The sequence below is a fragment of the Apteryx rowi genome, unplaced genomic scaffold (assembly GCF_003343035.1).
Source record: "Apteryx rowi isolate R43461 unplaced genomic scaffold, aptRow1 scaffold_46, whole genome shotgun sequence".
NCBI lineage: Eukaryota > Metazoa > Chordata > Aves > Apterygiformes > Apterygidae > Apteryx > Apteryx rowi.
Genome location: NW_020450716.1, coordinates 3,012,282 through 3,038,961, shown reverse-complemented (window position 1 = coordinate 3,038,961; position 26,680 = coordinate 3,012,282). Strand labels below are relative to the sequence as shown.

The following is a 26,680-nucleotide window of genomic DNA, read 5'->3' as shown; positions in this document are numbered from 1 at the left end:
CACATTGTGAAGAAGCAGTTGCCATTTTTGCAGGATAGAGCTCTTTCTTATATACAGTTCATTGACGTGCTTTGTCAACTGACTCCTGACTGAACATCTTCCTAATAAGTTTTGCTTTCCAGGTTTTCTAATTAAAGACACTGCACCTCCTTTAGCTAGCCTTAAAAAAACTCCCCCCCCCCCATATTATAAACATAGTCCACATCATATCTGGTGACAACACTTGAGGTCTGACCTGGGTCAACAGCAAGATTTTCAAAGTGCGGAAGAGGCAGCAGATAGATACAAAGTAAGCCAAGAAGCTAGAGTTAAGGTCAGAACAGGACAGCGGGAGGAAACAGGAGATTATGAACAGCTCAGTTTACCATTCCAGACAAAATGGCTACAACAAAGTTTAGTTTTAATAAACTAAACCTTGCAATGTAAACTAAAAAGAAATGCAACGTGAGACTGTTCGACATTTTTTTTTAATACAGTTTGCCATCCTTTACAGCACATTTTCAAGGTCAACTATTTTCCATTTTTACACATGGACTCTGTTTTAGCATGGTCCTCAGGGGAGTTAAAAAAAAAAAAACTCTCAAAATACACCATTTGAGAAAGCTCAGCCCAAAGCTTGTTGACATCAATGCAAGCAGTGGTGATTCAAAATGAACTGAAGAACGAACGAACTGAACTTCATATGAAGCACTGTGTGCAAGCCTACCATCTTGCATGTCTGCTTTCATTTAAACTGGTAACACTATTGTCTCATCTTGTGTGCGGCTTTTAAATTGGCTCTGTCCCATGCTTTTCTTCTCACTAGCAGTCATTTACCTGAAAATAAGCCCCACATCTGAGAAAGCACATGACCAGAACATGTATTTTTCTTTTAGAAAGTGAACTCCACAACTCATTAGAGACCATCAACAGTTCTTAGGAGAACAAGCAAAAAAAAATTCTCCTAATCTCTCTTGCTTTCTTTCTTAACTTTGTTGAGACCATAAAGAATGTTTTATTTCTGGCTCTATCAATAAAAATGAAAGTTAAGAATACAGGTTACTTAAAATTTTGTAACTAACTCCTACCCCGGGTAAAACTGAAACTTCAAACAGATATGTAAGCTAATATACACTAGAACTAAATATTTAGCAAAGTATCATCACTGAAAACTTCACTTTGATTTCAATTTAATGAGCAAAATGGAACAGATATCCCAATTAAACTTTCATTCAGTTGCAGTAGCTTCTCTTCAGCAACTGATTTAGCATTTCTATCCCAACTAAACCTGAGCCTCCTGAAAAATTATTTAATGCCCTTTCACCACACCACTTCTTATACTAAATTACATCCCAGAACCTTCTCTAACAGAAACCTTTTTATCTTARTGCCCTTTATATTCATATTAGAAGGAAATTATATATTGCTGATCAGTAGAGCTCAGGTGGCAAAGACATGAATATTCTTCCAGTCCACGGTATCATCTTACCTTCCCCTCCAAGCAGTCACTTCTAAGACAGGATTTGCTATGTCACACTCTTTGAAAGAAATGATCAACCAGCAACAGTTTGTTCTGTTTTTCTTTTTTAATTTTAAATGAGCAGACCTCCCCCTCCTCTTGCATTCATAATCAGGGCTATAAGCCACCTAATTTAAGCTCCTTGTGACTTCGTACTGTGCAGATCTGATGAGACAGACATATGGCTAGTGATGTCTTCCAAGAATTTTATTTTGCTAAATTTTTAGGTTTGGGGATATTTTTGCTTTTACATTGCAAAGCAATTTTTTCCCCAGAAGATTAATAAAGCATAAAGGCATAACTGAGATGTAATGAGTTGAAGAGGATAAGTGAATACTTTTGCTCTATAGCAATAGAGTAGGTGAGGCTATGACAGCGTGAACGTCAAGTATAAAAAAATTTTTTTTAAACAAGTACCAGTAATTTAATGTCTCAATCTTATTTCCACACAAAATTAACCATAGAGGAAGTGTAACGGTATCTAGAAACTCATTCTCTTTCAATCTGGACTGCATCACCCAGGTAGCTGAACAATTTTTGTTTTAAATAAATCTGCTCAAATTTTTAGGTTGTAGTACTCTATAGAAAGTACTATTAGAGTTTCCTTATAGTGCTGACAAGTCAGGCACTAGTTAAAAGTTTGCTCCAAAAGAACTGGCCAGAAACACATCCAAGTTTACTGAAAATACTCAATAAAATTAATGGCACAGACTGCATGCRCAACTTGCAGGAAAATTTAAGACCTTTGTTATCTCATAAAGGGAAAGACATGTAAAATTTAAAGTAGATTCTCAAACTTGAAAAGAAATACCAGAGCTCCTAGAGAAGAAATGGTGATTTAATAACCATCTCATACCTTTGCAGACAAGTGACAGAATGTATCTGCCCCAGCATGTATTTGTTCATAAGTGTAAGCCTTTTTGTAACCCTTTCTCCTTGCTTATGCAAATGAATCTCCATCCATCCATTTCACCAACTGTTTGTCTGCATGACTTACTTAGTTAAGACATGGCTTTTATTACTGGTGTTATAATGCTCAGACCTTGCACCTAACATGTTAAGTTCATTTTGTTCAAATGTGTAAAAGTATACATTGCTTTCACAACTTATTTCTATTTGTGACTTTTACCAGTGATGCATACTATAAGGTCCTCAGAACTTGAGAAAAGTGTTTAATATGAAGAGCTCAGATATAAATATACTAGAATAACCCATCACCCACCCCATGAGTGTTACTTCAGAGATGCAAGAACAATCACACAGTGTCACAAGTTTCATAATATCACTTTACTCATCAGGCTCAAAATTGCTATAGCTGTCCTGAAGAAGTGTCTTCTATCCAGAGAGGCCAGAGTAGTCTTCCTTACTGTTTGATAAATTAAGTAAAAAGCCAGATTTCCATGTCCCTGGAATTCCATTTCTCATTATCTTCTCTTCTGGCTGGAGAAAGCCCATGTTCCCTTGTGACAGTTATCAGAGTTATAAATGCTAACATAGGTGAGAAGCATAGCATCTGATGTTTTTCTTTTTTTAAACAGAATTCTGCCCAATAAGTGATTCCATCCCATATCTCCTATAATCCATTAAATTATTTCTCAGCTGTGCTGCTACAAGAAAGCAAGTGAAGCAATGGTATCTAACATACCAATCTTGCTTCAAATACACCTCCTTCTGGAAATTTGATGGAAAGACATATGGGAACAAGAAGTCAAAAGCTTAGGATACTAGCAGAACAACGGGCTAAAGGTTTACACCATGAGTTTAATGCTGATGTTATGCAACATTTAGCATGTCACATTAATTTYTGTACAGTCAGGCTCCAGGGGGGATGCTGCATCTTAAAACTAGAAAATTAAATACTATCAGGAAATTCTTGGAAATGGTACTAAATACAGTGTTTTAAGTCTGGTATCTTTCTCTAGGGTTTGATACAGAAACCTTTAGARCAGACCAAGACTGTAAAGAAAGAACCCTAAACCTAAGTGCCTAAGTATGGACTCTCAACTTAAATGACTTGCCGTAAGTACCAACATTTTCCAAGGTAGTCAATGTCCGTCACTGAAGCCAATAGGAGTTTGCTCCTATTCACTTAAAGATTCTTAAACAAGGATGTAAGAGTCAAACTACACAAATGTACAGTGTTGGTTACAGGTATTAGACTTTTAAAATTCCTGCTTTATAAAGCATACACATTAAACTGATCCAGGTCAAGTGAATCATGAAGGCAAAATTTAATTTCGTGAATGGTGCCTGAGAATTCACGTTTACCTTACTGAATGAGAGTTCAGAGGTAATATTATCTGTATGAAAGTAGCATACATATATGTAATTAGGAAACACGCAGTGTTTGTTAGGTGTTTAACATGGACCATCACAAAAAATTTGGAAATGTAGCAAGTTTATCATTGTTAATATCCTGTATTACTAAAAAGTTGATACTTCCTTTTCCCAGGATCCACTTTATAATACACTAATACTGTGATAAGCTTAAATAATATTACACTGTCTTTTATAATTTAATGCAGATTACAAAAAGAACATGATGCTACTTAGGAGCAAACCAGAAAGGGAGAAAAGAATAATAATTCAGCGTGTATTAACAGGAAATGAATACCAAGCTCCATGAGAACTACGGTATATTAATCTTTGATAAAATGTAATTATCAGTATAGGAATTTTGATAAAAAGAGCATTAGACCATACCTACAAAACTGCAGTCTGKTGTATTTAATCAAGATAATGGATCACAGAATCTGAATAAAACAAAGCATCTGCAACAGCAATTTATTACTGGTCCAAATTACAGCATTTGCTCAGCATTCAGACCAAGTTGACAACTCAAACCCTATYACTTTCTGCAGTAGTTGCATGTAAAAAGAGTCTAAAAAAATTCTGCTCTGCAGATTGTTTAAAAGAAATGATGAGCACACACTCACAAAATCAGTTACAATCTGGATCATCTTGTCCAAATTAAGAACAAGTTATAACAACAGTGAATATGATCAAGGAATACAACTAAATTAAAACAATCTGAAGGTGGTGGGTTTTTTGTTTTTTTGTTTTGTTTTGTTTTTTAGAAATTAGCACAAAAAATTTAGACACAATGTCCACAAGGGATCACTGCTTTGGAGTCACAAACATGTCGTTGTTGGAAGTGATGAAAGAATTACATTGGAGGAATGAATGAAATTAGTGGAGATGAAACAGAATGTAACTTACATTACTAAGAAAGCATAYGAAATCTTACAATAATCCATCAATTTAGAATTACTTTATAACATATCTTCCATTAAAAAAACTGGACAGATAGATAAGCTTCATTTTGAAGTTACAAAAGTTAGGAAAGAGTTCCTGCATTTTTACAGATTACATAAGGTATTCTCAGACAAGATTATTAGGTTTAGATTTCTATGAGAGTCTCTTCAGAGCAATCTTCATTCTTTGAATTCAGCTTGCTGAAGCATGTTCTTCTATCCTGCCCACAATATCCGAAGAACATTTCTTCATTCTTCTTGTTAAACTACTGAAGCCCCTTCATCCCTATTTCCCCAAGCAGAGTCCTCATGATATACTTCATGATGCTGTCAAACAAATCTTTCTTCTACCTTCTTATCTCAGCCTTGAGAACCACATCATGGGCATGTTTAAGCAGCAGTTTAAGAGGACTTCATGAGAAACTAGTCACATAACCAGTTATCTATCCAAACTGCTAAACCATATACTTGAGAACACAAGGTCCTTCAGTCTGAAGCATCTGATGTCCCTTGCTTACAGTTTCCCATGGCAAACTGAAGGGGATGCTGTACCTACTTGCTTACTTTGTCCAGTTCACGTGTCTCTGACCTGTACAAGCACTAAGGCTACATTTAAATGGTCAGACCTGTGAGTACTTCTGGGSTCCTGGACCTGGATGCATATGTAGATTGCATCTCATGTCCACACAGGTGGTGAAACCCTGGCACACTCCATTTCCCATGTTTTGATTTCCCTAGGGATGAAACCTGACACACAGAATGAAAAGGAATGATGACACAGCCTGGCCAACTCTTGAATTCGCATGATGGGGAGGGCAAGACTTCAAGTGACACTTCTTCCTTGCAATCTAGATACAGCATAAATGGTGGTGGTGGGGGGGGAATCACCTCCATGTTTTTCTTCCAGCTTAAGGAGAGACCAGATCTGGTCTCTCACATGCAGAGTTAAGCTCAACTGTTACGTGAATCAAAGTGGTTTTAAGACAAGAGTTTCATTTGTCTCAACTTACTGAAAAGATTTAAAAGCAAAAGAGACTGATACTAATTTTTTAACACTTTACATGATTAAAGATTAATCATCTATTTCTGCTAGTTTTGTTATATCTTACATCTCATTGTGAATAGTCCCCTGTAACTCTGAAATGTCAGGATGGAAGGATTTTACATAACTCATTGATTTTATAACTTCTGCTTGAAATAAGACACTTGTCAACATAAAATGCAATTACTTGAAAAAGAAACACAGAGAGCTCTTAGTTAGTACTTCAGTTCTCCTACGTTGTAAATGCACACCTTAAGACAGACTTGTAATCTTAAAAAACAAACAAAAAAACACCTCTCTGACCCCTTATTGATGAGACTGACTATATGGCAACTCCATCCTCAACTATCCCATAAACAAACCAATAAAAACGAAGGTAAATTCTTGATTTTCCAATTTATCAAATTCAGCTTCCTTGAGTTTGTAAGAGTAATAAAAGCTATTGTCCACATAAGTGATATGGACATTTAATTTACTTCACTTCAATCTTCATTTTATAAAAGCTTTTTCTTCTGTATACAGTAATACAGCACACCACAGAGTAACTTAATGCATTGCAAAGGCTTGGAATAAGAAGTTCAGGTTATGATGTACAAGACACGATAACATGAAACTTCAAATAATTTGGTAATACTGTATTACAATTATAAAAAAATGTCATTTAGCCATTAAGGTGTGTGTGTCTTGAAAAAAATGTATAGCCAGATAATCCTTATCACTATAAAACTCAACCCATGCTGTCAAAGGATTTTTCTTAAGTCTGTCTCTATTTGTCAAATGGCCAAGATACTCTCAAAACAACTAGTTACTGGTTTTGGATGTCTGCCCTGATGGACTTTATAAGCAGCCTGATTTTTAGAGAGAAGAGGCTCTTCAATTTTTGAAAAAGTCTGCTTAGAAGGATGTCATTTTGAGCTTCTAACATGAAGCATTCAAAAAAATCACTAGTCACAGCTGGAAAATTTATGCATCAAATCCAACAGAGCAGTAAGCTCTCAGAGAGAGAGAGAGAGAGAGAGAGAAAAAAAAAATCTTAGTTTGTTCTGCAGTTAACACTGCACATTTTGGGGCATAAACACACTTAAACAAAGTTATCATTTTCATATCCTTGTCGTGCTCTCATATAGAGGTCTGAAATTACATAAATGGAACAATCCTATTATAATTAATAGGAAATTTATAGTTGCCTTTTGAGCATATTCTTGACACTGAACCATAAAGGGCCATCCTAAAATAAATATTTAGCAGACCCCTGTAACATAAAACAGCATGCAATCTCTTTAAATATCTGAAAACTCTCAACATGAAAAATAATCTACATAAAATATCCAAGGTTAACTTGTTTTGCTCGTCAAAATAGCATATTGCTAAAAAGGTTTCAAAACCTGTAATACAGGGTTAAATGAAAGCTTTTTATTTTTATTAAAACAATTTATTCCATACAGAAAAAGTATGCCATATTTTCATAGATTTAAAAAATACAGTTTTAAAAGAATACTGTTCTGCTATAAGTTATGTTAATAGTAACCACTATACATGTAATAGTCAAGCCTAAAATACAGTTCATGTCACACAAATATTTTTTCATAAGATAATCTTCTATATACTATGAACTGCAATTTGTTAAACTAGACAGCATGTCATTCTGTCCTGAATTTGTAATTTAAAATTTACAGCTTTTTTGTTTCTTCAGAAAATAGAGATCTTCAATAACATCAGTTTTACTGTTTCTTCTGTGCAAAATCAAGCCTTTAAAAATTATTTAAAAGCTAAACAGAAGGACAGAAATTTGAACAAATGTTGAAAAATCCACTTTAGTTTCCCACAAACTGTAAATCAGTAGGAAAATGAAAATCTTATTTTAAATTCAGGAAACAATAAACTGAAGAATATATACAAAAAAGAACTTACCAAGAAGTGGAATTGCTTGGGTAACAGGAGCAGGTACATTAGTAGGTGCTACAGGAGGTGGAACAGTCCCATATATTTTGGAACTATCACTAGTTTCAGTATTCCCTCTGGATCCAGAAACCACTGTAGGGATGGGATTTCCAACAGATGCATCTTTTGTAGTGTCTTCATTTACACCAGCTGCTGTAGCTAAGGAACAATTGTATTGACATTTAAAAAAAAGTCAGTTTCTCTGCCTGCATGATACCTTTCTTCTACAGCCACTTGCCTAAGATTCAAACACTTACAATTTGGGATGTTTACTGCTGGAGTGTGAGGAACAGATACAGGAGGAGTTATAGGTGGTGGTGGTCCAGGAGGAAGAAAGCCTATAAGAAAAGTATATATTAACATGGCATATCACTTTACCAAAATGTGGTTGTGTAGTTTATATTGCAAATACTTTTATTGGCTATKTGATTAAAAAAAGAACTTAATATTTCTAGAAATACATAAATATACCTGGGGGTAAATGCATTGGGTTGAACCCAGGTCGTAAAAACGGAGGTGGTGGTGGTGGTGGCACTCCAGGAGCAAATCCAGGAGGTGGGATTCCTAAAGGTGCTGTGAAAGCAGGTGGTTGGAGTGCACCAACCACAGGAGGACCTGATGGATGTGGTGGAACCTACGAAAAGGAAGAGGAAAAAAAGTGTTATATCAAGACTGAACAGATTATTTGTTGTTTGAATGTGGACTTCTTTCTTCTGTGCTTGGTCCATCAAAACAAGAAAATTTAAGCTATCTTAAATTACACTGCAATAAGGTGCCTTAAATAATTGATCTAATTAGCAGTCAAAGAACTCCAGCTTAAAATATCAACATTAATCTTGTTTGCCTCTGTTCTTAAAGAAAGAATGATCCTCTGTGGTAAATCAATGTTAAGACATGCTGACAATAGTTGGAATAAATTTTACTAACCAGCATGACATACTATTATGCACACAACTTCGGAGCAATTAAAGAACTTTATTTATTTATTAGGTATCTTAACTACCTGAGTTTGCATATTACATTAGAGCAACTTTTACTTCCTTGGTCAATTATTATTATTATGATTTTCATTCCAATTTGTGTCAAGTTGCTTCTGGATTGAAGCCAACCTAAAAATAAGTCAACCCTCAAAATAGTTTTCATTAATGTAATATAAAAACTACATTACATGTAACTAATTAATAGGCTCTAATATAGAGTGTCACTTTTAATTTTAGTTTTATAATAATCTGCTAACTGGGCCCAAGTGTAAAGTTAAGCTAACTGAACAGGATGTGGAAAACTAATGGATATGACACAACACGAGAAATTGCCAGAGGTGACAGATAACAATGTGAAACACTGACAAAAGTTACAGATAGCACCATGAGGGATTGCTGGGTTTTGCAGGTCGTTAAGGAGGTGTTATGTGAACAACAACCAAACTTCACAGATAATTGGAGGGGAGCACTGGGGACCTTTCAGGGAATAGGACTTTGTAAGGCCATGGTGCCAGGAATACCATATAAGGCCAAGATTAACTGGATGAACATTAATTTTGAGTAACCCTAAAGTTGTTTCCATTAATCACTGTTAAAGCTTTGGAAAAGTGCTTTGAAAATCTTGTAACCCAATAGCCTTGGTAGGTCTTCTTTTGTTTATTTAAAGAGTAATCCTCCAAAGGAAAACAACTTGAGAAAAGTAACTAGACCTAGTGATAGAATGTTGACTGCAGTAATGTTCTATTAAGCGAGCGTGTACATACAGAGTGCGAATGTAATAGAAGGAATCAAAGAGGGATATCAATGAGGTAAAAGATTTAAAACAGATGGGAAACTAGTTAAGTGCTATGAGTACTTAATGGGTTAAAAGTTGGGAAGACTGTGGATGAAGCATATGTATACAATGACTTGAAAGGGGATACTGAATAGTAAAATATTCTGATTGAACCAGAGTAGAAATAAACATTGAAGAAAGATGGTGTAGATACACATTAGATGATATTCATACCTAATTACCAAAACTTAACTGCTGTATTTAATTTTTTCCAAAAAGTTAACAACCTAATGCATATTTGTAACTAACGTTATTAAAAACTTTCCTTTAAACAAAGAGAGAGAAAAGGTGGTGGTAAAATCTATGCATAAATGTCATAAAGTCTGATTTAAGGTAAAATTTAAAGCATGAAAGTTTCTCTGTTTGTTAAAGAGATGGAACCAATAGATAATAAACACTGACAGGTAACAAACACAGAGGAATGGTGAAGTTTCAGAATAACAGGTAATGAATTAGATAAAACAGAAACAGAAATGCTACTGAGCAGAGCCTTTATTAATGGGGAGTCAAACATTGGGAAAAATTATATTTCATTAGCAACATTGGGACCTGGAATAATTAACCTCTCAATAATTCACACGCAAATCACCAGGTGCATCTCAGTCAACATGTCTTGAGGTTYGGCCTATGTGCAGGTACAACTATTTCTTACTGCAAACCTCTCAGACAGAGAGCCTTGAAGGAGAATAATTGGCCCAGTGGACTAAAAGGTGCACAGTCAACTTACACTGCTCCAAGACAGCTAAATATTCAAGAGCACCTGGATTCCCCAAGAAAGGCTGTCAAGGAGGAGCTAACTTCAAATGCAAGGGGTAGGTGATGGACATTGGACCAATACACAAGTGCTACATGCACATATAGAAAGAAGGAATGTGGGATTGGGTAATACAGCCTGAAATTTGGGAAGTACACACTCAAGTTGGATCTTGGTTTCTGGCTAACAACCCATTAAATGAGAAGGGTCTTCGGGTTGGACTGGGAAACTTATGGGAGGGTTGGCCACAGCAAGCCCACTGAACTTCAATGTATGACCGCCAGCAAAAAATGTGTAACAACTGACACAAGTGGTATTCAACTGAAATTGATTCTGGATAACCAAGAAATAGATTTAACTTGATCCTCAACACTACAGTATGACTTAAAAAAATAAACATGGACCTACCCTCAGAGTAGACCACTGAGGTGAATTACCCAGACCTGCAGGAGGGGGACCACAATCAGCAACAGCTCGGATATCTGAATCTACGGGCAAGAAGACGGCTTACTCCAGCGACCCGAGGCAAGCAAAGCATTCCACCTAGCTTGCCAACAGCCCAGGACCCTGTGGCTGGGAAGAGGCTGTGGGGGCTATCAAGGCCAAAGAACTAGACTTACCTACATGGGCTATTTCTCTTACAGGGACATTATTGATTTTAAGCACCTTACTATGTACAGGCTGCATTAAAGGGCGAAGGCGGTGCAAGCAATGACAGGTCAGACTGCAGCTACTCACACCCCTCACTGGTATTGCCCAGCAGAGCTGGGCTCCCATCCCTGTGTGTGCAGCCCACTTGGGGGTACCACAGGAGGCCCGTTCCSGCTCTGCCAGAGAACAGAGTGATGCAGCTCCTTCTGATACTACCTTTAAGTGGAGGAATGTTAGGGCTGCAGGCAGATGACAAAGACGCTGACTAGGCCCTGGCCTGAAGTGAAGCTAAATGAACAGGACATGAGAAACTACTGGCCACAACATTAGAAACTGCCAGAGGTGACAGATAACAACATGAGCTGACGAAAGTTACAGACTGCGCTGTGAGGGATGGCTGGATTTTGCAGGTGGCTAAGGGGAGCGTTATATGAGCAATGGCCAAACGTCACAGATGAATGGAGAGGAGCACTGAGGACCTTTCAGGGAGCAGGACCTTGCAAGGCCAGCACCACCTAGGTAACCATATCCAGGAATACCATACAAGGACAGTATTACCTAGGTAATGGTGTCAGAAATAGCAAATTCAGGTATTGATGCAGCAAAACTGGGACCAACAAGGAAAAAGTAAGTAGGGCAGAGTTGTTTACTTGGGAGAAGATTGGGTCAGAGAAAGGGAGGAACAAGCTCAGCAAAAAAGGTGGTCAAGAAGTGGGAAAAGRAAGAATAAGGTACGGCAACCATGCAGCCAGAGCTGTTTGGGGGTTCCTGTTAGGCAGTCCTGTGCTTGACCACCACAGCCTAAATCAGGGCAATGCATCAAAACTGCTGTTCTGGCATACCACGCATGTTAAACCTGCCTCCACAGTCAGAGGGACCAGGGTGCTTTCCCTGGGTGCCAGGGGAGCACCCACACAGATGGATGGAGCATGCTGGTATCACTGTGCCAACACTCATTCCAGGTTTGACGGAATGAGCAGCTACCCACCACTTCGTAGCAACTTCCACACATCTTACAGCCATAAACACTGAAGCCAAATACAAATGAGAGCAATTCTACTTGTATCACAGGACAAAAACACATCAGCTAAATAAACTGCAARGCTATTCTAAAAAGTGATTTGAACAAAAAAATAGCATTTAATGAGCTGTTTCCTTCAGGTATTATGTCAYATTAGGATATCTGAATAGCAAAAACAAGTTACTTTTACCACTAACACCATTTATATCATCACAGTTGAACCAAACTTGTAAGTTCTGAGAACTATTTACACAACATTAAACTATTCTAATTTATGGCACCCTGGAGAAGACAACTGAACTGGTCAAGTATAATACAGCCTAAAACAGTTTGCAGTGAAGCCAGAGACAAAGACCAAATATGGCTCCCCGATCCTAGTCTGAATTTGCAAAGACTACAAGAAAAGTTTCTTTGCCATAGTAAAAAATAACAAAACTGATGAGACTGGAACAAACTAGCTTCATTTTCATGTTATGAAACTAGTGGGTTTCTTATTTACACTTTGTTTTTCAGTGTGAATTCAATGAAAATAAAAAACAACACTAGTATTAATTACAGTTAATTTTAATTACAGCTAATCAGTATTAAAGCTCTCTGAAATTCAAAATTTGACCCACGTGTTCATTTACCGAAAACACCTTACAGCACTACAAGAATTCTGTGTCAAAACAACACAGAATTCAACAGTCTATGTTCTGAAATCATGGAGTTGGCTAAATTATTTTTGTCTTTGAATAATTTGAGTTCATGATCTTTTCCGAGTATCTGCCATGTTGTGGTTCACAAATCATATTTTCCCAAGTTTTAAAATAGTTTTATTCAAACATCTTCCTTTTGGGAGAAGGTATACTACTATTTTAAGTGACCAGAAAAACTATTACAATAAAACTAGTAACAATCTTTTGTCAATAAGTAAAGCTAAAAGARAAACAAATTATAAAACATTGGAGGGAATAATTATTACTGCATGTTATTTAAACTAACAGTAAAATTTTAGACAGACCTGTTTTACAGAATGAACATACAATGATAACTTTGACTGAAGAAGCATAGCAACAAATAAATATCATGAAAATTTTTAAATTGAATTTCCAAAGGCTGTTCAATAAGAACATACAGAATATGAACAAAAATGAAAGCAACTTGCATATTTTACAAGGTTTATAACTTATTTAAACCAATAGAGAGGGAAATTAGCTAAAAAGAATCAGAAAAAAAATTCATGCAATCATAAAACTGAGAGGATGCAACTCTTCCCATTAATAAAAAGAATCTACTGTAATAATTTATTCTGGATTGAGACAATGGATATTAGAAGTAGAGATTTACATTACTTTGAGGAAAGATCTGAGAGGCTACGTCTGCATTAGCATTTTGGTTCAGAGCAGCAGCGAGGTTTTGAAGCAAATCCTCCATCATTCCCACTAACCATGCACTGACTCAGTTCCCAGGGCTGTTTGGGTATCCCTTTTCAAGGGAATGAAACCAGAAGCTCTGTTCCTGCTGGGCACAAAATGTGCTCCAAACCCTAATGGGCTTGGTTTTTCAAGTCTTCCATTGCCACTGTGACTTAGCAGAACAGGAAGTGTTCTTCACTTACACTGTGTTGCTCTTTTATGAAGGAAGGTCAAGTAACTGATTTCAGGTGCATACTGGATTTATGGCACAGGAAAATTACCTATATAAATCACCAGCATGGCCAGTCTGCCAACAAGAGCAGTTACAACTGAGGACAACAACAGGAAACACAAACAAAATCAACTACTTAAGCTATCAATCATCATGTGTCCTCCCTCTCTGTAACTTATGTATTGCCATCCTGAATTATAATTTAAATTAAGTTTTTGTTGCGATATCCAGAGCAAATGAGAAGCAATTCTCACCTGTGGAGGAGGTACAGTTATTGGTGCAGGCATGGGAACAGGAATTGGAACAGGTAAAGCTTTAGGTATAGGTGACACTGGTTCATTATGCGTAGCTTCTGCCCCTCCATTTTGAGCTACTTCATTTTCAGACTTCTTGGGAATCCCCTTCCACTCTACATTTAAAAAAAAAAAAAAAAGTTCAGTAGAAGTGGACAAGTAGTCAAGTACCTGCCATGTAAAACCAGTATGTTTTGTGATGTTTAAAACAATGAACCAAGCTAAATAAAATCATTTTTCAAATAAAGAGAAGCCTATAGAAATAAAAATTATTTAAAGTGTATTTCTGAAGATAAAAACTCCAAATTACTTTAAATACAGTACAACAAACCACTGGCTCTGAAACACGGCAAGTAAACCTATTCCTTCCATTAGTCATTTCACAATTCAATTCTTTGCACTGACTGCATGTATGCWTGTCCAGGATTCTAAAGCATATTATCTGTAACAAAAACAGTAAGGTTGTTTTGGGACAAGCTTTCAATAGATTTCATTATTCTAGGGCAAGGCAGCAGCTTTTTCATTTATTTGAAAAGTTATTTTTGAAAACCCAACATTTACAACTCTTAACAAAACAAAATAAGAATACAACAATACAGAATCACAGCAAAATAAGAGGAACATCAGCTACAGGTTTAAACTGATTTTAGAGCAGAAACACAGCTCCTACTGTCTGTCAATACCTCTTGGGAAAAGCCAGCTGAGGAAGAAAAAGGCGGGGGGACAAAAAAGAGGCATCATGGAAAAGAGGAAAAAAAAACGAGAAGACTGGAACACACTGAGGTTATGTTTATCACTAATTGGACTTTCATTTACAAAACACACTTGAATTACTTGTGTGCAATTCTCATGAAGAGATGTTACTGTTTAGAATAATAACCACCTAGCTATGGCAAACTGGACAGAATGACATAACAGTCAAATCACGTTTCAGTAGCTAGACAGCACATCATTCAACGGTTGCACAGTTAAAATCAGCAAAGTAATCTAGAGTGCCAATTCAAAGAACATAAGATAATTTCAATTTTTATGTAAGTACTGCATTTATTTAATATTACTTTTAAAACCACAACAGCTAGCACTAAAGCTTATCACTAGCAATTCTGTATTGACATAACCTGTAATTGATTTGAAGCTACTGATAACAGGTGTAATTTTCTTAATTCAAACAAAAAACCCTGCTATTTTTACTGCCTACATACAAAATAACAAGGATTCTACTTAGGTCAAAATAAATACACTTGCTAAAGGAACTGAAACTCTTACATGTATGAAAACAAAAGGCAATTGGAATGGAAATAATAAAGCTGCTGGCAGCTCAGCTGCTACGCAAGTACTTCAAATGCGGGCTCCCTTGTTAGGGAGACCTCCCACAAACCGGAGGGGTCTGCGCTGGCTCAGGGGCTGCCGAGTACTACACACTCCCGACACAGATTACTGTCAAGGGCAAACCGCAGTGCAGCTGGCAGGGCACCAGCAGTCCAAGTGCTTGTTTAGCCCAGGCCCCCTTGTACTAGGACAGCACAGCGCCTAATAACAGACTGTCGCCGACTACTTATGCACTCTCTGCAATCCATAAGTTACACATACCGCATCTCTTAGCCATTTGAAGGCTTTTACATGCAACTCGCACAGGAACATCAGCCACACCAACTTCAGTACACCAGTATAAAGGACAATTATTTAAAAACATTTTAAGATCTAGCAATATTTTACCTGGACTAAGAGTTTCGCTGTCCAACATTCCTCCTTCACAAAAACTTTCAAGATCTTCAGGTTTCACTTTGTCCCATGGTATGTAGGTAACACCCAATTCTACATCCCAGTACTGCTTGTAATCTGGCTTTATTCCTTTATTCAAAGCCCATGCAATCTTGGGGAAAAAATATATGTAGTCAGTAAAATGTTTTCATTTTAATGGTTTTAATTTTCAGTCTTCACAAAACAGCATGACAGTTTGAGGTTAGGAAGCAAAAGAGAATACTTTAATTGAAACAGCAGGAAAAGTAGTTTAGTTACAAAACCCTGAAATAAGTGTTACTTGAAGCAGAATTAGTTCTTATGCACTATTCTGACTTGATTCTTGGATACAATTTTTAAAAATGCATAAAAATGGTTTCTTCAAATGTTCCCCTGTCACTTCAGCTAATTTTATTTCACTTCAGAGGACAGTGCCATTCTCTAGTATGATGTTCTACAAAAGGAAGAACTTCGCTAATGAATGAGTTCTACCGTATTTATTACTCTTTGAAGCATTACCATATATAATTAAACTCAGTTTTAAGAAAAAATAACCAGCACCAAGAAAAACATAGTTAACAGTCCACTCTGATGATTAGAAGACAGACATCCTTTGTGCTGGTCAAAGATATAATTACTGGCAATCTTCTAGGAAAATGAATACAAGTTCCATGAATCACATTACAGAACAAGAAGAATACTTACCAATAAAAACAGAGTTCATTCACATAAAATTACAAAACAGCATATCTAGAATACATAGAAGTCTAGAATACATTAAAAATGTAAAGATTACAATAATTTTAGAACAATTTGACATGTTCCAAGAAATACCTTTATAGATTTCTGATTGACTTTGAAGTTGCCTCGGCTCAGTTTTTGTAGGGCACGGTAAGCRTCTTGTCTGTGAACCATTACAATATAGGCACATCCTCTAGGCGGTATCATCTGTTTGTATTTTAAGAAAAAAACATTTGTTTTTGCTACCACAATAACAAAGTAATGAATAACGTATAAGAGTTCAATTACAGTTAGCTGGAGCATCAGCAAGTTTCTCAGAAAGGACTACAGAAGTATGAAATAGTTAAATGTTTAAAAAGCTAAGCTAACAAGTATCTTCCTGAAATAGGAATTTCTGGTAAATGAGAAGCAACTTCTTATGTGGGAATTTTATAACTGTATTCCATGTGAGATGATGGATTAGTGTTACATATTTAATCCTTAAAATGGCTAAAAAGTAGTATTCATGAAAGTGCTGTGGCCTTAGAATTAGTTAATCTGCTGGAAGAAACAAGAAACACTAATACCTCACTTTATTCCAAATCTCAAAAATTGCCAACTATACCTTCATATTCAATTCTATCTGCAGGTTTATTATAATTTTTATTTTTTTTTAATGCATTTGAGGAAAAAAAACTCCATCTTGTTTTATAAAATTTGGRAAGTGCAAGAAAGTTACAACCACATGTTAAATTTTTTGTTTTGTTTAAATAAAATTGCATAGCTACTGGAACACAACTATTGTTTATATATAAAATATCCTTAACACAAGAATTCTTAATGTTCTTCCAAGCTTACATCTGAAATGATAGAAGAGAAACAAGCAAAAGCATCAAAAACACCAGCTGAAGGTCTACATTTCTATAACCAGACAACAAAACCAAGCAGAAAAACAACAAACTCAGTAGCAGAGTATTTACCCTGTACCTACCTCCTCAGTGGCCTTTTATCAATCCATTCTCATTAGAGAAAGCATGAGTTTTATGAAAATGAGGTCATCTTCTGGATTAACCTTAAGGGCATTCTTTTTTAAATGGCAAGCTACACTAAAGCAACTGTCTTATTTTTTTTCCACAAAGCGCACAAATGAATTGAGTTTACAGGTTAGAAAACAGAAATTGTTAGAATACAGAAAAAAGACAGCTGTTGACTACTATGAATGTACCCAAAAAATTTTGGCTTATCATAGACTGAAAAGCCTTTTTGTAACCAAGGCATATCAAAGTAGCTTGCACTATGCCATTTATACTTACATTTATTGATTCAATTGGGCCAAACTCCTCCAAAAGACTTCCAACGTCCTGTTGAGTAGTCCTTTTGTCAAGTTGTCCTACCCAAAGCGTAGTACTACAGACTACAATCAAAAAGAGTTAACATAGGCTTTAAAAGCACTTGTAAATACAGATTTCACAAGGCAAAAATGTTAAAATAGTCATGTTAACAGTCACTTATGACATTCAAATGAAAAAGTCTGCTAATATTAAAATATATTTCTTAATCTTGAAAAGGAGTATTTAAAAGAAACTTCTTTTTTGTCTGCTGGGAGCTGAGTTAAGAGAGTTAACCACAGCAACGCCATCACAATCATTGTTAGAATGCACTCACTAATAAGCTCCTAGTTAATTAATATTAAAGTGGTTGCAAGTTCAGACTGTGAGCTCTGCAAATCATAAAAAGGAAAAAACACTTTGCTGCTAACACTGCTCCACGAAATATCCCAGCACATATGGTGGGTATTCCACAACAAGGTAACTCGCTCCAATTACTATGAAATCCAAGCTACAGGCCAGCATCACAAGTTACAGACGGTACTTACTAGCAAGATGATAGTTAGACTGCTTATGGTGACACACCCCTTACTAGTGAGATTTCCTCCAGAATGTGGTGACAAATCAACTACAATGAGTAACAGAACTTACATCCTCTTTAGTGACCTATTCAATGCCATTTCCTTCTATGGTTAAGAGAGAAATTACTGAAAGGATTTTTTTGTCATGAAAGAGTAAGCAACATGCTTATATCTCACTTCATTCTCCAGGCTAATAAAACATTAGATGAGTTCAAAATATCATATTCTCTGAAGACTATTATGGCAACTTTTAACACTCATCATCTATGTTTTCCCCACTAAGTGATATATAGTTGCTAGACTTAAAGAGCCTGATGTGACAGAATCTGGGAGAGATGCTGGCAAAAAGCATATCTTACATCACTGCTGGTAAGCTTTTAAACTAACAGCTACCAACTTTTGCAGTTCTTTTAAATTAATGGTATCGTTATCCCCCAAGTTTTGGCTAGTTAAACAAAAAAAATTTTTTTTTTAAGCTTTTGTTCCTTTTACATCAAGAAGAATGTTCTCATTTTACTTGATAATTACAGGGAAGATTTCACATCCCCAGGGAACATTCAGAAGACAACAACTACATTTTGTCTATAAACATAGGCAAAGCCAGAATTATTTCAGAATTCAGAACATTAGCCTTTGTGTTTTCCAGGTCAAAGCTCCTCTACAGATTTAAGAGATCCACAACGTTGAATCATTATAGAAATTATAATCATGTGTTCAACTTCTTGTTGTTCAATCWACTTTACCTTACATGTCTCGAAGAAAAGAAAAGAAAACTGTTTCAGCTTTTTCTTTCCTCATTTTAGAACCAAAATATTTCCAACTTAGAGATAGTCCAAAAAGGCCAAATTGTCTAATATGAGGGTAAGGAAGAACAGGGATGTGGTGAATTAATTCTTACCAGCTTTAAAATAGTTGCAAAAATAAGTAACAGCACAGTTTACTCCTGTTTTGTTTGGATGAGTCTCAAGGACCATATCAAATAGTACTAAACCCAAGAAAAAGGGACAGAGAAAGAAAGAGGGATCTGGATCAGAGAAAGTATTCCAAATGGCACTAAGCTGTCTGCCGTCTTCACCTGATACATTGGGGACTCCAAGGAAAGGACCTAAGTTTCTTCAAAGAGCAAGAAAGCCAAAATCTGAAGTTATATCTATACATTACTGATAAACAGACAATACTTATCTAAACTCAGCCTCTGATCTCTAGCACTATAAGAACTGGAAACAGAGCAAAGATAGACAAAACAGTTAAAAGTTATAAGCCCCCCTCCCCCTTTTTTTTCCACAGTATACTGAAGTGTCTCTGGCATGTGTTTTTGGCAAAATGGTAGTTTGGTAAGTAAAAAAAGAGACAGTAACACATCAGTGAATTATTTCAGTCAGATTAAGAGTTGTCTTCTGGGATACCCCGAGCAGACATTACGTAGTGAAGGTAAGTGGACTGGACAAGATATATATAGATATATATATATWTWTTTTCTTTTGGGGGGGGGTCTAATAGATATAAGAAGTGTTTTCCTTCACATTTATAATTTTTCTAAAAATTTCTTTATACAAATAAGTATGTCTTGTTAGTGTACTCCTACACAGGCATAGTATTTGTTTGAAAGCACAGTAATTTCTTTAACCTCACAGAACTCTAGAATTCATTAAAGAAAATATTGGGCACAAAAAAAATCCATATGTGAACAAGGAAAATCTTGAGCATCTGAAAAATGGTACTAGTAGAACTTGCAAAGTATCATCAGCAATAAACAGAAAGAACAAACTTACCACTAACAGTTTCTGACTTTATCTGAGGAAGGCCTTTTGACCTGCGTTCTCTCTCCCTCTCACGTTCACGTCTTTCTTGTGACCGAGACTTAGGAGAGTGTCGGCGTCTATCCCTGGATCGAGAGCGAGATCGACGATGACGTGATCTTCGAGATCTGGAGCCAGATCTTGAACGCCTCCTTTTAGGTGACCTAATTTAAACAACAATTTACATTCAGTTTTTCTGACCCAGAAACCAACAGAGAGAGAGAGAGAGAGAGAGAGACAGCCACTTCACATATCTAGTTAACTAATCAGGCATGAGTTCAGTTGTAAAAAAAATATATACATCCAGGTCCATTCACATGCATTTAGAACTATAGCAAACTGCTACAGCAGCATTCTAGCTAAACAGTTAATTAGTTTTAAATTTCTGATCTTCTCTGTATCAGTTTTGTATTGAAGTAAGTATCAAAACTATGTCATGCTATAATAGAAAGAAAACGGCATCTGCTTAAAGGAGGAAAATGCTTGTTGCTTTTACAAAAGAACTGCTAAAAAAAGAGGTTAAAAATAAATTCTGCCAGTGAAATTATATTTAACAGTGGGATCAAAATCTAAGCAACTCAGGGTCTGAAAGAGAGAGTAAACTTCCAAAGAAGTCATATGAAGTTTGGCAAAGGAGATGGCTTTGCTTTAGTACTGGAGCCATATCTGTTAGGTCATGGGAAACTGCCTCTCTGACAGGCAAAGGACCACAGCACACTGGATCACAGATCTCTTCATAAGAAAAAGTGTCTTTCAAGCACAGACAAAATTAAATCATCATATTTTGCCTTCCTAAAATTTAGCCAGCACTGACAGATATGAAAGTTATCCTCTGCTAGTAAGAGAGAACTGTATGGATCTCCAATTTCCCTTAGAAGGCAGCTGGCTTTCAGAGGTGTACAAATCCTTAAATCACTAATCTGCTTCCCATTACCAGCACATTCAAATAACATTCAATAGCTAGCTGAATTTATCCTCATGACTCTCTTGAGAGGCAAGAGATTGAAAGGGTCTTTCCCCACCGCAAAAGGGATATTCAAGTAAAGCCCTTGGCAGTTTGACTTTACCAAGAAATTCACTAGAGCTGTCCATACAGGAAATAATACAAGGACAATAATTTCTTGCAATTAAACCTTAGATTAAAACAAAAAGGGACACCACTGCTAAATGTGTCTCTTGGCATTCATTAACAGAACCCGACCTGTGCAGCAAAGCTGGGCACCTAAAAGCAACCACAAAAGCAAGCATGCAGAACAGGGCATTCGTGTAGCCAACAGGGAACACAGATAACAGGACTGTGTCCTAGGGCACTGGAAATGAGCTTCAGCAACAGTTCAAGGAGTTAGCTCACCTCTCAGCTAGTCACTGTTGTCTCACAGTTAGCAGTTACCCCCTCACCCATGGCAGATTTGGCAGCACAAAACTAGATTCTCTGAGCTCCAGGCTATCAGCCTAACTCTCCTCAGTACTCATAAAAAAATTAGTAAAGCACTTCAAATTTTGGACATGATGCACTGAAGTTTCTTATGTTAAAATCCAATACTTGATATAATGTATATCCTCATTAAAAGAACTTCCAGTAATTTACCTTGATGCAGATCTAGATCTTGACTTTCTGTTGTCAGAAAGATGTCTTTTTCCTTCTTGAATAGGGGGCTGTTCCACTTCCATATCCTAAAATATTCAGTTTGATTGTTGTTACTCTGAGCATTTTATTTCATTTTGTGCCTTAACTGAATTACATAACAGCACTAAAATTATACTGAATATTCATATATGTGAAATTGAAATGTAATGCAATTCTTCTCAGAACCTTCACCACTACTTTATAGTCACTAACAGGGAGACAGTCCAGTACTAAATGAATTTAATACAACCACTGTGAAAACATATTAAAAACAATTTATGCAAAATTCACACCTTCAGTTCATAAATTAATTTAAATGTATTTAGATGTTTGATTTAGGTCATAGCTACATAGTACAACAAATGAAGAACCTATATCCTATTTCTATGATGTTCATCAAAATTTTGCCTACATTATGTTCCTGAAAACTTTCCTAAAGGTACTTATATTTAAAGAATGAGTTTCCCCTTAAAATGAAATAATTTAAAGTTGTGAACACAGATAAAAGAACGGGGGTTATAAATATATGACCACCTGCTTAAGTTGAAAGGAAGCAACACAGGACACAATTTCTAGATACAGGAGATCTTAAAAAAAAACAAACAAAGAAAACCCTAACCAATCCTGTAAGACAGTTCTGCTGGAAGGAATCCAAAACATACTGTATCCTGCCCACACTTTAAACAGTCTTCATGATGCAACCCTGGCAGGGAACATCTGAACAGACAATCTCTCAGACTTCAAGACTAACAAACTAGTTAGAGATACTCTTGAGAAGTAGATCCTTCTTTCAAGTGGAAAAAAAGAATAATTTCTAGAACCTGATATCACAGGTCTCCACATAAATACAGCTTAGTGCCATTTTTCTCATTCAACTGCTGAGAGCATATCATAAATTTCAGTATCTCAACATTATCTACAGGTTCCTAAAAAAACTCCTTTAAAAATTTTTTTCAGATGCAGAATGTTAGCATCTACTTTAGGAATTCCTAAAACTTTTGTTTATTTATTTATTAATAAAGGCTCAAAAACAGTCTTGCTCTTTGATTTCTTCTTAACAGGAGCCAGTCACTGAATGAATAATACCCTCCAAAACCTTCGGAACAGGAGGAAGGTGTTTACATACACTTTCATTTTTTAGAACTTTTACAGACTTCTGAGTCCACTTCCACTATTTCAGAGGCCTAGTGAGCCCTTCAAAACTAGCTTTTTCAAATAGCTTCTCTCCAGAATGAGATTATGTTGTTAGAACTGYGGTGAACAAAAGATTCCTGAAGCATGATGGGGACGCAAAAGGGACGATGAGGGGAACTGAGAAGTGGACAACCAAGATGCAATCCAAAGTCTTTCACAGAAAGAGGCATACAGCATATACGTGCTGCTTCTGCAAGACTGTTGAATATCATACTTGTCATGTAGCACCGTGGCTATCCAAATTTCTCTCAGATAAGCTACCCTCATAGCTACCTCCAGACATGGTTATCATGATATTTCTTCTGAACAAACTACGTATATTTGAGAAAGTTAAATATTAGAACACAAGTACTTATTTATTGGAAAGGGTCCTCACCTGCTGATGTGTTTTCTGCATATGTGTTTCACTCTGTACTGGGAAAGGAGACTGAAAAGTTTGCTGCACAGGTGGTGTTGGCGGAATCACAGGCTGAGCCATGGGTGGAAACTGTGGGGTAGGCAGGAGACCGAAACCTGGCATTTGCCCGTTAGGAGGAAGAGGAACCTTCAGGGAAGAAAGAACACAAACTTCCAGTTAGGATAAAATTACATTAGATTAGTTCGCTTGGAGTAAAATTGTCCCTCTACTCCAAAGTCACAATATAAGGCCAGAAGCCTGAAAAAGATGAAACAGGTTAAGCATCTTACRTGTATATCCTGAAATAAAAAACATGTTCTTCAAAGCTGTATTAGAACAGAGAATGAAAACAACTTTCTTTGGAAAGTTGGAGAGCTAAGCCATATTCAGTCTTTACTTAGCAGAAGCATCCCTTCCTTGCTTCTCCACGAAAGAAAAGGACAAAACACAAAAGACTAAGACAACAATTTTAAAACCAAAATATCTTTAACAAATAAAAAAAAGTTACCTGGTGGCGCATTGGATCCTGTTGTATTCCCATCATTCGTTGTTGAAAAGGATCCATATTTGGGAGTTGTGGAAATACTGGCTGTTGCATACCTTCTCCCGGAAATCCACTAAAACCAGTAATATTTTGGTGAGAAAAATCAAGAGACATACAGGGTTTTTTGCCTTTATTTTACATATTCCTATGTACATTTACGCATTCTTGCTTCAAATTTAGAAAGAAAAATGATCTTCATTAAGATCCCACTTCTCCTCTGGAAAGCAAAAACAAATCCAGGAAGAATGGCTTCCTTATCCTTCCTCCATTGTAAGAGGAGTCCTTTAATATTTTAACAAATGCTACATAAATGCTACATGTTTAAACCTCTTTTCCCCCTTTATACAATCCAGCTAAACTCTTCAGTCTATGGAAACATTTCATGAAGGGTGTCTACCTTAGGCTAACTATCTTTCTTACCAATTCCTCTTTTAGGAACAACAGAAGTGAGACTTTTTCCTCTAGGAAAAATAAATTAACCATACTTTTTCAAAAAAAATAACAAAAAAAAAAACTACAACCAAAAAAAACTTTACTCTCCAAGCTTTGGAGCAGGAACTTGGAGTCTGGGAGGAGTTTAGGGCAGAGGAGAAGGGATATGTATATCACACAGGGATTACAGCAATGCCATTCACTTCCTGATTCAACACACAGAATGGACAGTGCTCAGGGAATTAATGAGGTTTGTGCAGTTAACAGGACCTGGTTACAGGATGCTGTTCATATAACAAACTAAACAAGATTTCAGGAAGATAAAGGAATTTCATGGTGACGTGAATGGAATTGTGCAGTGTTTTGAGATACAGGTGCCCTACAATTCTTACATGATTCTGGACAGCTCAATTTTTCATGGAGAGCATCTCTAATTTTGTATGCACAAAACAAGACTACTGGAATCCAATTTTCAGAGGCATCTGACGCTACTACAAAGTAGTAAGGACAACGGCTTTAGAGTACTATAAACAGAGTATAAACATGCTGCAAAGCCTAGTCCAGTGATCTCTAATTGGGAATACACAAACAGTGGACATGTTTGACCTACCTCATCTTTCTGAACTCGAGTTCCCATCTGTATAATAGGGAAGATGCTACAAATTTACCTAAAAGGCATTTAAATTAACTAATACTTGTGGAACATTATAGTGTTTAAGGTGATGAACACAGTAAGAAAGTTGATGACAAAGTTATTGATTCTGTTTTTCAGAGCAGGGTTTGGATGGCATATACAGAAAATAAGACATGGGGCCACATACTGAAGCAGGGAAAAAAGAAATATTGACTAACCCAGGTATTGAGCACCATCCAGCCTGTGCACTGAATGAGAGAGAGGTCCTGTGGAAAAAACTAGTATGTGATCATGTAACTAAAGACTTTATCATAATACATATCAAAAGGGGAAGAGGGGTCTGAGTTAGTTTGCATGGGCATTTAACATTTGAGATCTTAAAGCTGCAAAGCCAATTTTAAGTTTAAATAGTTAATACATAAAAGTACTACAACGTTCGGAACAGCATCTTCGCCGCTGCCAGCAAAGCAATCCAGCTGATTAATAACAATGCCTTGACACACAGTTGTGCAATAAAACCACAAAACTCATCTTGCAACCAAAATTGAGTTTTTTCTATCAAACACATTCCTCAATCAATGATGCAACATGCCAAACTTGCACAGGAATACTGAAGTAAGAAAACCCAACAGCTGCTAACAACGTTTTAACTTTGGACTCTAACAATTAAGCACTCAAGTTATGTGGATTTTTAACCAAAGCTTTGTTCTAAAAATCTTTGGGTTACAAGGAGGATCAATTTCATTATGACCACAAAACTTACAAAGCTGGCTGAGAAATTGAAGGAGAAGGAGCTGACTCTTCTTTCTTTGAATCTTCCACTGCTTCCGGTTCATCATCATAGTCAAATCGATCTAGCAGCTTCTGAAAGAAATTACATTGAGCCAACTATTTTTCCAGTATTTTATATAGTTGGCAAGGAAAATATCCTTATTAGCAATGTCTTACTATTCATGCAGCAGCTCTGGAATTAAAGAAAAGATAAGAAGCAGAGAAAATACTGAAGTTAACCAAACTTTTCAAAACCAATTTTATTCAGCTTTGGAAAGCACAAGAAGTCTACACCTGAGGAAAAAGAACAGGAAAGCAACCTCCAAACTAGAAGACAAGGAACAAAATTTGCACCAATTTTTCCTAACAAACGGCAGACATTGAGATCATCCATCAAACAATCTTCTGTTGAGTTTTAAGCTGTTAAACACAAAAAACAAATTAAGACTTACCTTGTCAAATGATGTTTTTTGCTCAGGTGGTGCAAAAACAGCTTTTTGTTCTGGTGGTTGTGCTGCTGTTGTCTTCAACTGAGCAGTAATAGCTTGAACCTGAGCCATCACAGTGTTATCTATGACCGGTGACTGGGGTTTTGGAGGCTGCTGAAAAGTCTGAAGAATCTGCTGAAGCTACAGGATACATATTGAATCAGTATCTTTTTTTTTTGGAAGCAGAAAAACTAACATGAATGCTACCTCTCTTAAGTATTGTTCAGAATTTAAAAGGTTTATTAGGCAGGTGTTTAATCTTAAAAACAGGGTTAAAAAAATATATAGCTGGGGTAATAGTAATTCCCCCATTCAATAGCTGAATCAGTACAATAAAATTAATTTTACACTGTGGCAACAGAATCTTTTGGTGGAAAGGCATGGAGATTTGAAAGGAGACAGACAAATACACTTAACTGGCTTAACCTTCCTCATTTTAGACTATCAGAAAGAATTCTTCCCACAGACCAGAAAAGGTTTCCCCTTAAAATTATATGAGTCTATTCTAGTATAGATTGTTTTATTAC

At 36.3% G+C, this 26,680-nt stretch overlaps 1 protein-coding gene across 3 annotated transcripts in view; it reads right to left on the bottom strand.

Annotated features, from left to right (window-relative positions):
* SCAF4 (SR-related CTD associated factor 4) overlaps window positions 1-26,680 on the bottom strand; it is a 47,271-nt gene that overhangs the window by 1,476 nt on the left and 19,115 nt on the right. The window contains exons 7-20 of one of the 3 annotated variants that reach the window (XM_026077756.1): window positions 26,118-26,294; window positions 25,658-25,755; window positions 25,113-25,160; window positions 23,793-23,901; window positions 23,264-23,431; window positions 21,655-21,740; window positions 20,040-20,230; window positions 17,672-17,772; window positions 16,473-16,586; window positions 15,615-15,771; window positions 13,860-14,014; window positions 8,207-8,369; window positions 7,993-8,073; window positions 7,706-7,894 (exon numbers count right to left, since the gene is read on the bottom strand). In XM_026077756.1, the coding sequence (XP_025933541.1) occupies window positions 7,706-7,894; window positions 7,993-8,073; window positions 8,207-8,369; window positions 13,860-14,014; window positions 15,615-15,771; window positions 16,473-16,586; window positions 17,672-17,772; window positions 20,040-20,230; window positions 21,655-21,740; window positions 23,264-23,431; window positions 23,793-23,901; window positions 25,113-25,160; window positions 25,658-25,755; window positions 26,118-26,294 (1,837 nt within the window). Of the gene's footprint in view, window positions 1-7,705; window positions 7,895-7,992; window positions 8,074-8,206; window positions 8,370-13,859; window positions 14,015-15,614; window positions 15,772-16,472; window positions 16,587-17,671; window positions 17,773-20,039; window positions 20,231-21,654; window positions 21,741-23,263; window positions 23,432-23,792; window positions 23,902-25,112; window positions 25,161-25,657; window positions 25,759-26,117; window positions 26,295-26,680 lie in introns of all 3 variants that reach the window. The other 2 variants (XM_026077755.1, XM_026077758.1) reach the window with 2 other exon arrangements.